Source organism: Camellia sinensis, chromosome 12, assembly GCF_055761805.1.
Source record: "Camellia sinensis isolate YWXY chromosome 12, ASM5576180v1, whole genome shotgun sequence".
Taxonomy (NCBI): Eukaryota; Viridiplantae; Streptophyta; class Magnoliopsida; order Ericales; family Theaceae; genus Camellia; species Camellia sinensis.
In genome coordinates, this window is record NC_138972.1 from 16,983,431 (window position 1) to 16,995,447 (window position 12,017).

A 12,017-nucleotide genomic window follows, 5' to 3' on the forward strand; every position below is an offset into this window, starting at 1 on the left:
GCAAACAACCCCAAACCCATCGCTTGAGACCCATAGCATAACCCGGTTGGCAAAGCCCAGGACAGCTTGAGGCCATCTGGGCATGGAGGGCCAATGACATTCGGGCACATGGCAGGTGAAACATAGGCCACATCAGCAGACAAAGATCTGCAGAGTTATTGCCACAACACATCACCATTAATGCAGCCCATCACAACATTTATTACGACAACTCCTCCCCGTCGGAATAGAGCCCCCTCACCCTAAACAAGGTAAGCTACGGCACAGGCTTTCGGCGGAATGGGGCACGCCACAAGGGACAGTGAAATGATTACCAAAGGATATAAGCAAAAATTGAAGACAAGAGGAAGGTTAAGCTTTTCTATCTTTCTCTCTCTCTCTATATATATTTCCTTCTTCCACTACTGATTCGCTCGCCGGAGGGTTCACTGGGGGACTACCCCGTTCCCCTTTGGACTTGCTTGCAGGTCATCTGGTGGGATCACTTGTCACACCTCAAATCCGGGCATGACCGGCCGTGGCCCACAGGGACTTAGCCCAAGGCACACGTAAGCCTAAACACGAATCCAATTACATTGAACAACTGAACAATAGTCCAATAATAAATAACCAAAACTCAATCCAGACATGTCACAATTATAAACGGCAAAATCAACCGTAATCAAAAACCATCCAAACTTATGGGATATAAACAACCCACATATCAAAAATAATCCTAAATGAACTTCGATAAGAATAAATATAAATATGCACAAACTTGACATAACACTCTAAACTAAAGGAATGCCCTAGAGGTCCATGCAATTGAGTCCCCGCTACGCCATGAGTCCACTCTAAGTCCTTCTAACACCTGGAAATGGTAAACAACTAAGTCAGCTGATAGCTCAGTGAGTAGCAACATGGATAGTAAATATAGTTTTGAAAACAGGGTTCAATTCCAAAATAAGATATATATCACAGAAACTAGATTGACATACAGTTTGGTAAATACAATTTGTTTCAAAAAGAAGGTTCCACAGTTCAACACTTAAAATACTCATGTCTGACAAGAACATGATAAACGACATTTTCCACTTAAAACAGATTATAACATGAACACCAATAATTTTCTGGACACCAATAAAAACAAATAATCTGCCACACATTTCTCAGGCTATAAGTCCCGTTGGATCCAATACCGAACTAAGAGTCATCCTCAGGGTGGCACCTGGGCCTTTTCTCAAAGACGATCCGATTGAAGGTCACCTAGTTGTTTTTAAAGGTCTGTTCCTTACAATCGTTGAGCACTAGAGTCATCACGGCCCAACCCGGATCTGTTCCCTAGTGGCCAGAGTCACCACACACAGTGGAATAATTTCCTTGGACTAAATACACACATGGTCCCAATAATCAATACACATCAGTTTTCGCAAAACATGGTGGTTCGTCATTATAAACATGAGACCAAAACAAATAGTTTACAGTATGCCAAGTTCACACGTGTTTCAGAAATAATTTGATTCAATTGATAATATAATAATTTATCAAAACAGTTTAATAATAAAACAACAATTTAATTTTTCCAACAGTTCAGGGTAGGGGAACATTTATAAAAATATGTAGCATGAAACTACTCACCTGAAAACGAAATAATATAATCCTCGAATAGAGTGTAAAAGTCCAACTAGTGCCCTGAACCAAGTATAAAAAACTACATGTCACTGCTAATTTAAAAATACTAAAGAATACGAACTGAGTAACCCCAAACTAAAGCGCACTAACACGGCTCAACCCAACTCACCGTTACTCTTAAATATTACCTAAGTTCATGTTCTTCAAGGTCTAAAATCACCCAAGACATAGGTTCCGATCGAAACTTAACTAAAAATAACTTTAAGATAAAACAGTGTTTTAAACTAGTTTTCCCAATCTATTCGCTAACTTTGAAAATTACAAAACCCACTCCACGCTATTCGAAAAATCTAAAACCCTCCAGATATGATCTAATATATCCTAAGTTTCAAACCCAATTGGTTTCACTTGATTTTCTTATCAAAATAATTTTCTACAATTAATTATATCCAAACAGGTTGTTTTCTGCAGCACTTTAAAGAAATTGACGGTTCTCTTAATATACACGAGCAATCAATGCAAGGCCAAAACCGTATGAAACTACACTCGTAACCGGTTCTAATGACACTAATTTGATAATTTTTGGATTTATACCCAAAGAGAACAACACTCCCGAATTTACTGTTTTGGACTGGTTTCCTGGACAGATTTGAATTCCTCAATTTATATGGATTTCGATTCCCAAAAATTATGAAAAAAATCAGATATACAATTCAATATGTAATTGATCTACTGTAAAAATTTCAGATTAAAATTCATCCGTTTGATATGGTTTCTTGATTTTTAAAGTTTGCGATTCTGTGCAGAATTTTTGGATTGAAAATTACACTCAATCTTTACACATAAATTTAGCTCCTCAAGTTTCTTAATAGGATATCTATATACACAATACATAAACCTACAACCTCTCCATGAATGAATAAAATAATTATAGAATAAGGATAGAACCAAGAAAGAAGAGAAGAAAACCTAGGATGCCACACAGCACAACACACCCAAAGCTCTCCTTCTTGGCTACAACAATAATCTTGATGATTGAAAAACCCCTCTCTTTCCTTCATAAACCCACGGCTGCTAGTGTTATGGAAAACAATTATAACAAGAGTTAGGGTTTGTGTTTATTTTATTTTATACTAGTGGTGGGCACACTTAGGTCAAATAGATAGATAAATATACAAAATACATATATAAGTTACATGCAACTCAAATGGTAAGAGCCTAACTTATTAAATTTATGGTCTAGAGTTCAAGTCACACCCTCTTCTCTATTTATTTATTTTTTAATAATAAATCTTGCTTCTAAATACTTTCACCATAAATTTATTTTAGGTTTAAAATTAATTAAAAGATCCTCCAATAATATTTAATTTGCACCTTAGAATTCACCACTAAAATATTTGAGATTGTAATATTATTATTTAATTATTTACTTAATTTTTATATTCGGGTTCCCACATCACTCGCCTGAATCGGAACTTAAAGAGCTTGGACCAGCCTGACCCATCCACCCAAGACGAACTGCATCATTAAGTTTCTATTCACCAATTTACATTTATATCCCTTGATAATTTAAAGTACTTAAATTCAATTAAATATTTATATATATATATATATGTTAATGATTATTTTGACAAAGGAATTCATGTGCACACAACTTATTCACTATGTTTTTAATTATTCTGCATAATTAAATAGCTTAATTTTAATTTAAGGTATTTAAATGTGCTTAATATTAATTATCTTTAATGACATTATTTGGGTTGTTGCAATAATCTAGATGTTCTTCACCCTGGCATCTTGTTCGTACCATATTTTCAACACAAAAATGGTCCCATTGGGCATACCAAAAAATATATGTTAGCTATTTTGACATTTCAAAAGCTAAAAATGTAATTGGAGCGTGCCAGCATGGATTTCAAAAGTCCTTATAGATAATAATTGTCAAATTTATCAGACAATTGTGCTAAAGTTCTTTTAGCCTTAATAAAGAGGACTTTATTGTGTTGTGTTAAAAAGATGAATCAATGTTTTAACTTGAATTCACAACAGAATGTGAGGAAGCGACTAGGCAAGAATTGTAGTTGATTAACTAAATAAACAATTACAAAGTGTTACCTTTAGTAAGGCAACTTCGAAATTTTAAACTGACCGAGTTCTTGAATTATAAAGTTAAGTTACTCCAATAAAATGTAAGTGCAGTACATGTAAGTAAAGTGTATTAATTTAAATATAAATGAAATTGACAAAGACATAAAGTTTGGATTTGGTCGGAGGCATTCTTAGTCTTTACTTCTATCCATTTATAGTTTTCTTTTGGCTCCTTCAAGGCAATTGGGCTAATTCTTCTTACTATGATCTTCTTCTCATTAGCTACTTCACTGGGCCACTCCTTGATTTGAATGTGCATACTTGCTTGTAACTGCTTCTTAAATAACTACTTCCTCATGTGATTTCCATGTGTGATTTAAGAGCTCCACCAATTGAAATCTTGCGCTCGTGACTCACGTTAGTAGCTTCAATGGTAGAACTCTTTAATAATTTGTTGTGTTTTGTATAATATCTTTTATTTGTCACGTGTCACCTTTAAATTAAATGATTTAAATATAGTGCCAACAAGTTCAAATAATGCAACAACATGTTTCATATTTGTAAAATTGCAATGCCTAAACAGCGAGTAAATTATAAGAAAATTCATCACCTTACTTTAAAAAACATTTTAAACCTGTCCCAAACAAGACAGAATTTCCAAACATAGGCATAATTAGGGATGTGCATAATATTGCCGAAACCGATAAAATCGCACCGAACCGCACCGTTAAGGCAAATTCGTTATTATTTGTTAATTGAGCCGCCGATTTTTCGTAAGAAAAATGACAAATTCTAGTGACGCTTTTATCAATCCGTCGGTTTCTATTTTTCTTCCAAACCGCACCGACCCGTACCGCTATTAAATCATGTTTTATAAGATTCTAAAAATTCTTTTTAACTTAAGTTTGCTTGTTGTTCTATACCTTAGAATATAGTATTACATTACTGCTCGAGGAGAATTCAAGATGTCAGTAATACAAAATAAAGTTGGATTTCAATTCACTTTTCAAGATGCTTAACATCACGGTATCTCTCGTTTTTTTTTTTACTTTTTGATTTAAGTTTTGTAATTTGAATTATATTTTTTATAAACCGCCAATCCGCCCGAACTATCAAGGCAAATCTGTCATTATTTGCCAATCGAACCGTCAATTTTTGATAAAAAAATAACAAATTTTAATGACACTTTTATCAATCCACTATCTGTCATACAATTTCTATTCTTCTGTAAAATCACACCGAGCCGCACTGCGCATACGCTAGTATAACCCTTCCTTTCCAATTCTCTTTGCCTCTGATTCTGATTCATTAGCCCTAATTCAGTTTTCTTAGTCTGGCATCTCTGAAACCACAGAGAGAGAAAGAGAGAGAGAGAGAGTAGGGTTTAATCCCTTCTTCTTCTTCTCTGTTTTCCGACCGAAGTGAAGACTCCGTTTCAATGCCATCCTAACTTCAGCCTCGATTCCCTCTCAGCAAACCCTAAATCGAGAAACCGAGCTTCGAAACTCGTCAATGGCCGCCTCAAGGCTAATATAATGAGTGATTGTTGTACATCACTTTTGCATTGTGGAAATTTTGTCCGTGGAGCTTGTTTATCAGTGAAAAAAACTAGGAACCAAGATATAGACCTTACCTTCATCAGCCACTACCTCTACATGATTTCCATTGTCAATTACTTGAAATGATATGTTTCCCAGCCACAACACTGCAGCAAGCATTTCAAAAGCACTGTCTTGGTCTTCTTTGCAAAGCTGAACAGTATCTAAGGCTTCCTGTCAAAGTAGAAAAAAATAAATAAAATTAATTGAAACTTATGTGTTTTGTTTCTTAATTGTTTTATATTTGTTGAATATTTTCCGACATAGCAATAGGTTGCCCCCCTTGAGGTAGATTTCTGCTTGGTGGGCTATGGAAATAATAGAATTTTTTTAAAAAAAAATCTAGAATGGGCCTTGTGGAATTAAGTTTTGCAAGTTTGACAAGGCCTCCTTTGGGAACAGTCTATTTTAGTAATTTTTTGGCTTTTTATAAAAGGATGTACAGAAAAATAGAGAGGTGATGTGATTAGTTTTAGTTGACTTTTTGACTTTTTGGCTAAAATAATCAGTCCCCAAACGAGGCTAGTTTTTTATTAATCATATTACAATGTGCTTTAGCAAGACATGGCTGGTGTCTTCATGGGAGAATATGCAAGCACATGATTTCTTGAAATGTTGGAAACTAGTTCTTTTTTTCTTTCTTTTAAATTTTTTAAATTTTTATATTTGTGTTGAAAAGTTCTTATATAATATATACAGAGGAAATAGCTAGTTTGATTTTTAAAGTAGTAAATTTTTCATTGCTTAACATTGAAAACTAGTTTAGTTTTCTTAATTACATTTTTATATGAGTGGTATTATGATTTCTTTTTCTGTCCAGGTAATCTTGAGGGGAAATTCAGCATCTTTGTTGAGATAAAGGTGCTTTTCCTCAATCTACATCTTGGTTTTTCTGCTCTTTGGTTTTTGTGATAACCATCCAATATGCTACTTGTTTTCTTTTGCCTTCATTTTCTTCTTGTTTCTAAAATACAGCCAAAATGTGGATTTCTTCCAGATTTAAGATTCATATCTGAAGAAAAAGCCATTAAAAAGAGAATAACTCAAATAAATTGCTTCTGATACTAGGCACTAGCTAGGCCCTTAAGTCTTGCTATGTAACAGGCTAGTCTGCAATGGCATTATTAGATTTCAAGGTTTAACTCATGCATTGTGCTTTGCAGGTAGTATTCCTTGTTAGCCGTGAATCAAATTGCCTTTATTCCGTATGAATATAGTTTTGACTGTAAATCTATGTTTGTAATTGTGAACTTATTGTACAATCTAAGGTATTTATCAAGGTAGTTTATTTGTCAGTGCAAGGTGTTATGTGGTAGTTTGTGACCACTAACGGTGTTGTGAATTGTCTGCTGTACTATTCGTCCAATTATGATGGGCATGGATCCTTTTATGGCTTTCAGGTCCACCTAATCATGAAAGCCATTGATTACTTATTTCCTGCCCCCTCGCCAAAAAAATATTAAATAAAAATAAAAAATAAAAAGAAAATTGATATAGTGTAAGTTCTTTGTGCACCGTTTGGATCTGGCTTTCGAGGCATCCACATTGTATTTTTGAAAATTCAACATAAGGAAAAGTGAATTCCAAATTTTTAGAACAGCGTCGAACTAATGATGCCATTTTTCGTAGTTAATGGTTTATAAATTTATTTCCTTTCATGGTTGCTACACTTAATTTAACTAATAAAGGTTGTCCTTTCATGGTAATGTAGCTAATAGCTTGGATCAAATGAAGGATCAGGATCACGATCTGCTATCCCATCTATTGAGAAACCTTACCAGTACTGATGGCTCAATTAATGGGAGGAACATATCTGGATTATTGCCTTGTTTTCAAGACTTGCAAAATGCAGCGATGTCTCTTGGAACTCCAGAAAAGGTTCCAGATCTGATTTCAAACGGTCCTAAATGCACCTCAATGCTTGGTTCTATTTCTAAGAAGGATGTTTGCATTGACATTCAGGATCCTCTGCGGCCTAATGGACAATGTATGGCATTTGAAGGGACAGAGAAGAGAACTATCACAGACAATACACAGGGTGGACTGTTTCAAACTCCATATGCAATTCCATGTCCTACAAGAGACAACATTCCTGCCAAAGCAAGTGTCCCAGACAATGGAGTGGGAAGGATGAAATTGAATGACATAGACTTGAATACTGTTTACGATGATTCTCAGGATTGTTCAGAAAACCTGGAGAGTTATCATGCTCCTGTAAATCTGGGGATTGGGTCTCTTTATTGCACTCTACGGGGACATCATGACGGTCAGAAGTCAAGCCCTCTTCAGACAAGTAGGAATACAGGCTCCACATCCACCCAGTCACTATCTAGTTTGAGCAGGGAGGCCCAGGCTCAGGTTTCTAATTGAAATTTGAAATTAAACTGTGAAATTACATGTAGCATGGATTGATGAATACAACCATCCATATATCATGAATGTTGCTTCATCATCAATTAAATGTTTCATAATAAACTTTTGCAGTTGTATGGCCATGATGTTGTCTTCGTGGGTTTTGATATTTGATAGAAGTTGTGCTTCTGTTGGTGTTAGAGGTGTTATTTCTTTTTATGTGAGATGTCATGTTAATATATTATGGAAGGTCTGGATGTTGGCACCCATGCGCTTAATGCGGTGCATTTGGGGCCAAAAGAACCACATGACTCTGAAGGATGTAGAGATGGCAATTCGTAGATTAAAACTATTGTTAACTTGTTGTTTCATTTCTGGTTCAAAGAGAAGTTCTGCGAGTCATCCTTTTCTTTGATTGATTTAATATGATAGCTCAGTTTTGCCAAGTGGTTTTTAGTTTGACTTTCTGTGGAGTGCTAGAAATCTAGTGTACTAGGATGGTGGCCTCGTGGTGTCTTTGGTTAATACTTAGCTTAATTTATTTATCCAAAAAAAAAAAAAAAACTATTTATTTTAAATTCTTTTGATTATATTTTTGAAGTCTATAGTTATGATTTTCTATTAAATCCTTATGTTTTTACATTTTCAGTTAGTGGTTTTGTACTATTAAAAAACTCTTGCCAACTTTTGCATATAGTAATACTCAACAGGGGTGGAGCATACTCCTCTATCAGACAAATTAGGATTATGTAAATTGTTTTTGGCCTTGAGGATTTATTTTCTTATCTCCGTTATTTTTGTTGATTAATTTTCAGGGTTGCACAGATCGAATTGTTTTCAAACTCTTTAGAAAAGATCCAAGTGATTTCCCTATTGTCCTGCGGAAACAGGTATCTCTGTGCTGTGAAGTTACTTGAATATAGTTGTTTAATGTTACTTCAACAAATTTTTATTTTGTTAATTGTTTCAAATTTTTAGATACTTGACTGGTTATCTCACAGTCCTACTGAAATTGAAAGCTACATAAGACCTAGCTGTATCATATTAACTATCTATCTTCGATTAGGGAAATCCACATGGGAGGAGGTAAGCCTATCTGTCATTACTATGAATGAATACTGCTAATCCTTATCCCTGGAAAATCCCTTCTAATGCTTTTAGTGTTGCTGTGTACAGCTTTACTGTGATCTAAGCTCCAGTTTGACCACCAGTCATTGAAATTGCATCAAAGAGAGGTTTTTTTTTTTCTTTTCTTTCCTTACTATTTTCTTTTTGACGCTAAGCTATAATGGGAGGGATTTCACGGTTCATGTGCATTACAAATCAGCATTTGTATTTGGCTTTGGTTGAATGATAGACCATTGTGTTCCATATAATTCCAGCCTGTTTTTATCTAGAATATGATGCAATCAACTATTTATTTTTCACTTTAGTACTGGCTCAATATGTTCGGCTTTTTATTCAGATATCAGATACCACTACTAGAAATATGACTTTTTGAGTGTGTGAGCTTGTCATTATAGTAGGATCAAACACAGCTGTGTGGTTGTAATCTTTTCCACTTGCAAAATGAACAGTTTGACCTAGCTTTTGTTTGTGTATGTTCGTGATTGTACTTCTGTAGTGTACTTCGTAGTTATTTTTCGGGTAAGAGTTGCTTGTTTCTTGCCTGTTTCATTCTTAAATTACTTTTCACTATGTGAGGTCAAGTCATTTGGTCGTTGCTGCATCATTGAAATGCAATTTCATCTACTAATAGGTTACTTATGAAACTAAATAGATAAAATAAATTGTTGAAGCTGCCTTTAATTCTTTTGCCCATTCACATTTATATGGTTTCTCACTTACCACGTAGTAGCTTAAGCACATTTATATCTGTGCTTTCTTTGTGTGTGTTATTTTCTGAATTTGGGTTTATTGTCATGGCATGTAGGATAGCATAAAACAAAATATCTACATGGTCATTATTGACAAAAACCTGCTAGTGAGTAGGGCTCCAAAGATACAGCGACTGGTAACTCCACTGACTCTGCAGATGAAGTGAGCTAGGATTGCAGAGAATAAGAAGAGAATTGCAAAGGCCAAGGAAGAGGCAGTCGAATAATACATACTCCTTGCCACTAGGTTGATTTCCGTAATTGATTGATTATTATACCATTTTCATTAGGTAACAATTTTCTTTTTTGCTCAAACTTCAGATGTGATTACTAAAACATTGTGGAACTTAGGTTTTAGTTGAGACTTAGACTTCTTGCACTGAGTTGAGTTCTAAAATTTTGTCTTTAGAGGTTGACAAAGATTATTTCCATGGAAGTATTGCTTAAATGGATATGAAACTACCTTAATTGATTCTGGTGATAAGAATTTTTTTTTTGAGTTTCTACAAGTAAATTTCTTTTGTATTTTGATTATTATTTTGAACCAGTGTTTGACATGCCTAAGTCATTACTGAAGTTTTAAAGGATAGCTTGGAAAATGTGGCCCAATCTTTTGTTTCCAAGCCTGAAATGCAGAAAGTATGATACTGCTCATCTATTCATGAATTTTTTATTTTTGGGTTATTTGAAAGTCAGAAATTTTTCTTGTTTTAATTACACTTTCTTTTGTAGGTGCTTTGTGCTTTTTCTGTAGAGTGTGATGATTCAGGAGTCCACTTTGTCCAAATTCAAGTCTGAAGTTCAAAGCTCATAAGTACTAACTTTATTGATCTTATTAGCTTGTGAATTTCTCTCTATCATTTTCATGATTTGCCCAAGCATTATTATTACTAAACCAATACTATGAATTGCTAACAAACACATTCAATGTCACATCACTGCATGTTGGAAAATTTTGTATGGAAGGATTAAGTATAATGATATTTGATTTAACATTCATGCAATAATTCTTGCGAATGTGTGTGTCACTGTAACATGTCATGCTTGCTTGATGTTGATCACCACATATACTGTCAGTTGATGCATAACCACAACAGAGTTGATTGATTCCCATATAGGTTGATAGTTTGGTTTTGGAGTTGCCAAAAGTCAAATGATTCTTTACACTGTCGTAATAGTTAAGGCTTATATCAAGGAAATGGGAAATCTATGCTTTGTAACCATTTTGATGCGATCTTTTCTTGATTTGTTCCAAGTTTAACTGAGTGCATCAACCATGTGCTGCTAGAAAAACTAGATGGCTCATTCCGATGGTGGAATTATTTTAGATACGAAAAACTAGATTGACTTGGTGTTTGAACTTTATACTATAGATTGACCACTGTGAAATGAAAAATTGCAAGGAACCAGGTGATCATTTATGTTCCTCTCCAAGGACAAGTGAGCTTACCTTATTACTAGTTGAGGACAGAGGACAGAAGCTTTGAGAAGTGCTTTTTTCCCTACTTATTATATTTAAACAATAATTGGCTTTCATTTTGGTTTTATGACTTTAAAATATTTGGCCATGCACTGAAAATTTTTATTTTGGATTTGTTGATTCTATGTATATGTCATATTTATATGGTAATCCAAACATTTTATACTAGTAACAGTCAAAGTGGTTCTTCCTTTTTTGTTGATACAGGAGATGAAGAGTCAGCGTGATAAGAAAAGTTCCAACTTTATCTTTTCTAAGACTAGAATAGTCTCCACAAATAGTAAGTTTATTCATATGCTTCTAGCCGTCTTTGAATTAATTTGTGTTTTCATTTTTTAGGTCATAAATTGCTTGGAGAGGTGCAAAATATAATCAAAGAATTCAAGAAGTTTGTGCTTCAAACTTTTTCATTTTTTAATATATGTAATCACAATTAATTTTTTTTATTAATTCATTTGTATATACTTTTGATCATGCAACTTTTATTTATGAAATATATGACGTTATTCCATTCAATATGTGGTTGTGATTCAAAGGATAATATATAGTATGTATTACATTCTTCAAATGCACGTAGAAAAATAATATTGATTATTCTTCAAACATGTTGAACCCTTTTTTTATCACACGCATTAACTGTGATGTCAAATGTATATAACGTGTGATCTTATCTCATTATTAATCACAGGTTTAATTAGATATTAATCACATTTAAAATCTTTGATCTAAATGTTTATTATCACAAATTTTATTAGTTATTAATCACAATTAAAAGATGTAGTGAGTGTTTGGGAAGTGGGTTTTTATGTAGGTTTTTTTAGTTGTAGGATATTATGGGAGAAATTTTTTTTTGTGTTTGGAAAGATAGTTGGGTTTTTTTGTGGTTGGATGTGATGTTTGTGAGAGAAAAAGTGAAACGATTATGGGGTTGGATGTGATATTTTGTTTGGATGTGTTTTTTTTTTGGTTTTGCAAAAAGTTTGTTTTTTTGTGGAAAATAAAAATAAAATC

At 33.9% G+C, this 12,017-nt stretch overlaps 1 protein-coding gene and 1 long non-coding RNA gene across 12 annotated transcripts; one reads left to right on the forward strand and one right to left on the reverse strand.

The window, feature by feature from the left end:
• Window positions 1-575: 575 nt before the first annotated feature.
• LOC145804089 (uncharacterized) lies at window positions 576-1,948 on the reverse strand. Its single transcript, XR_014345689.1, has 2 exons — window positions 1,618-1,948; window positions 576-850 (listed from the first exon to the last, which is right to left on the reverse strand). It is a non-coding gene; the product is annotated as an uncharacterized LOC145804089 (long non-coding RNA).
• A 3,875-nt stretch (window positions 1,949-5,823) lies between these two features.
• Window positions 5,824-11,522, forward strand: LOC114278899 (squamosa promoter-binding-like protein 12). Of its 11 annotated transcripts, XM_082898145.1 has the most exons (10): window positions 5,824-6,158; window positions 7,009-7,175; window positions 7,260-7,655; window positions 8,465-8,539; window positions 8,628-8,735; window positions 8,826-8,884; window positions 9,583-9,816; window positions 10,075-10,165; window positions 10,259-10,340; window positions 11,214-11,522. In XM_082898145.1, exons 2-6 carry the CDS (start codon window positions 7,026-7,028, stop codon window positions 8,865-8,867), a joined length of 771 nt encoding a protein of 256 aa, XP_082754271.1. In that variant the 5' UTR covers window positions 5,824-6,158; window positions 7,009-7,025; the 3' UTR covers window positions 8,868-8,884; window positions 9,583-9,816; window positions 10,075-10,165; window positions 10,259-10,340; window positions 11,214-11,522. The 11 variants fall into 11 exon arrangements, with proteins under 11 accessions (XP_082754271.1, XP_082754265.1, XP_082754270.1 ...); XM_082898139.1 differs by having other exon boundaries at window positions 7,009-7,655; XM_082898144.1 differs by lacking the exon at window positions 11,214-11,522 and having other exon boundaries at window positions 10,259-10,530.
• Window positions 11,523-12,017: the final 495 nt, after the last annotated feature.

What these genes read in the sequence shown, in the direction of transcription:
- LOC114278899 (XM_082898134.1), top strand. Translation starts at nt 7,026, where the DNA reads ATGAAGGATCAGGATCACGATCTGCTATCCCATCTATTGAGAAACCTT. An exon ending in GCAGGGAGGCCCAGGCTCAG is followed by an intron (nt 7,656 to 8,464) that starts GTTTCTAATTGA and finishes ATTAATTTTCAG; the next exon opens with GGTTGCACAGATCGAATTGT. An exon ending in CTATTGTCCTGCGGAAACAG is followed by an intron (nt 8,540 to 8,627) that starts GTATCTCTGTGC and finishes TCAAATTTTTAG; the next exon opens with ATACTTGACTGGTTATCTCA.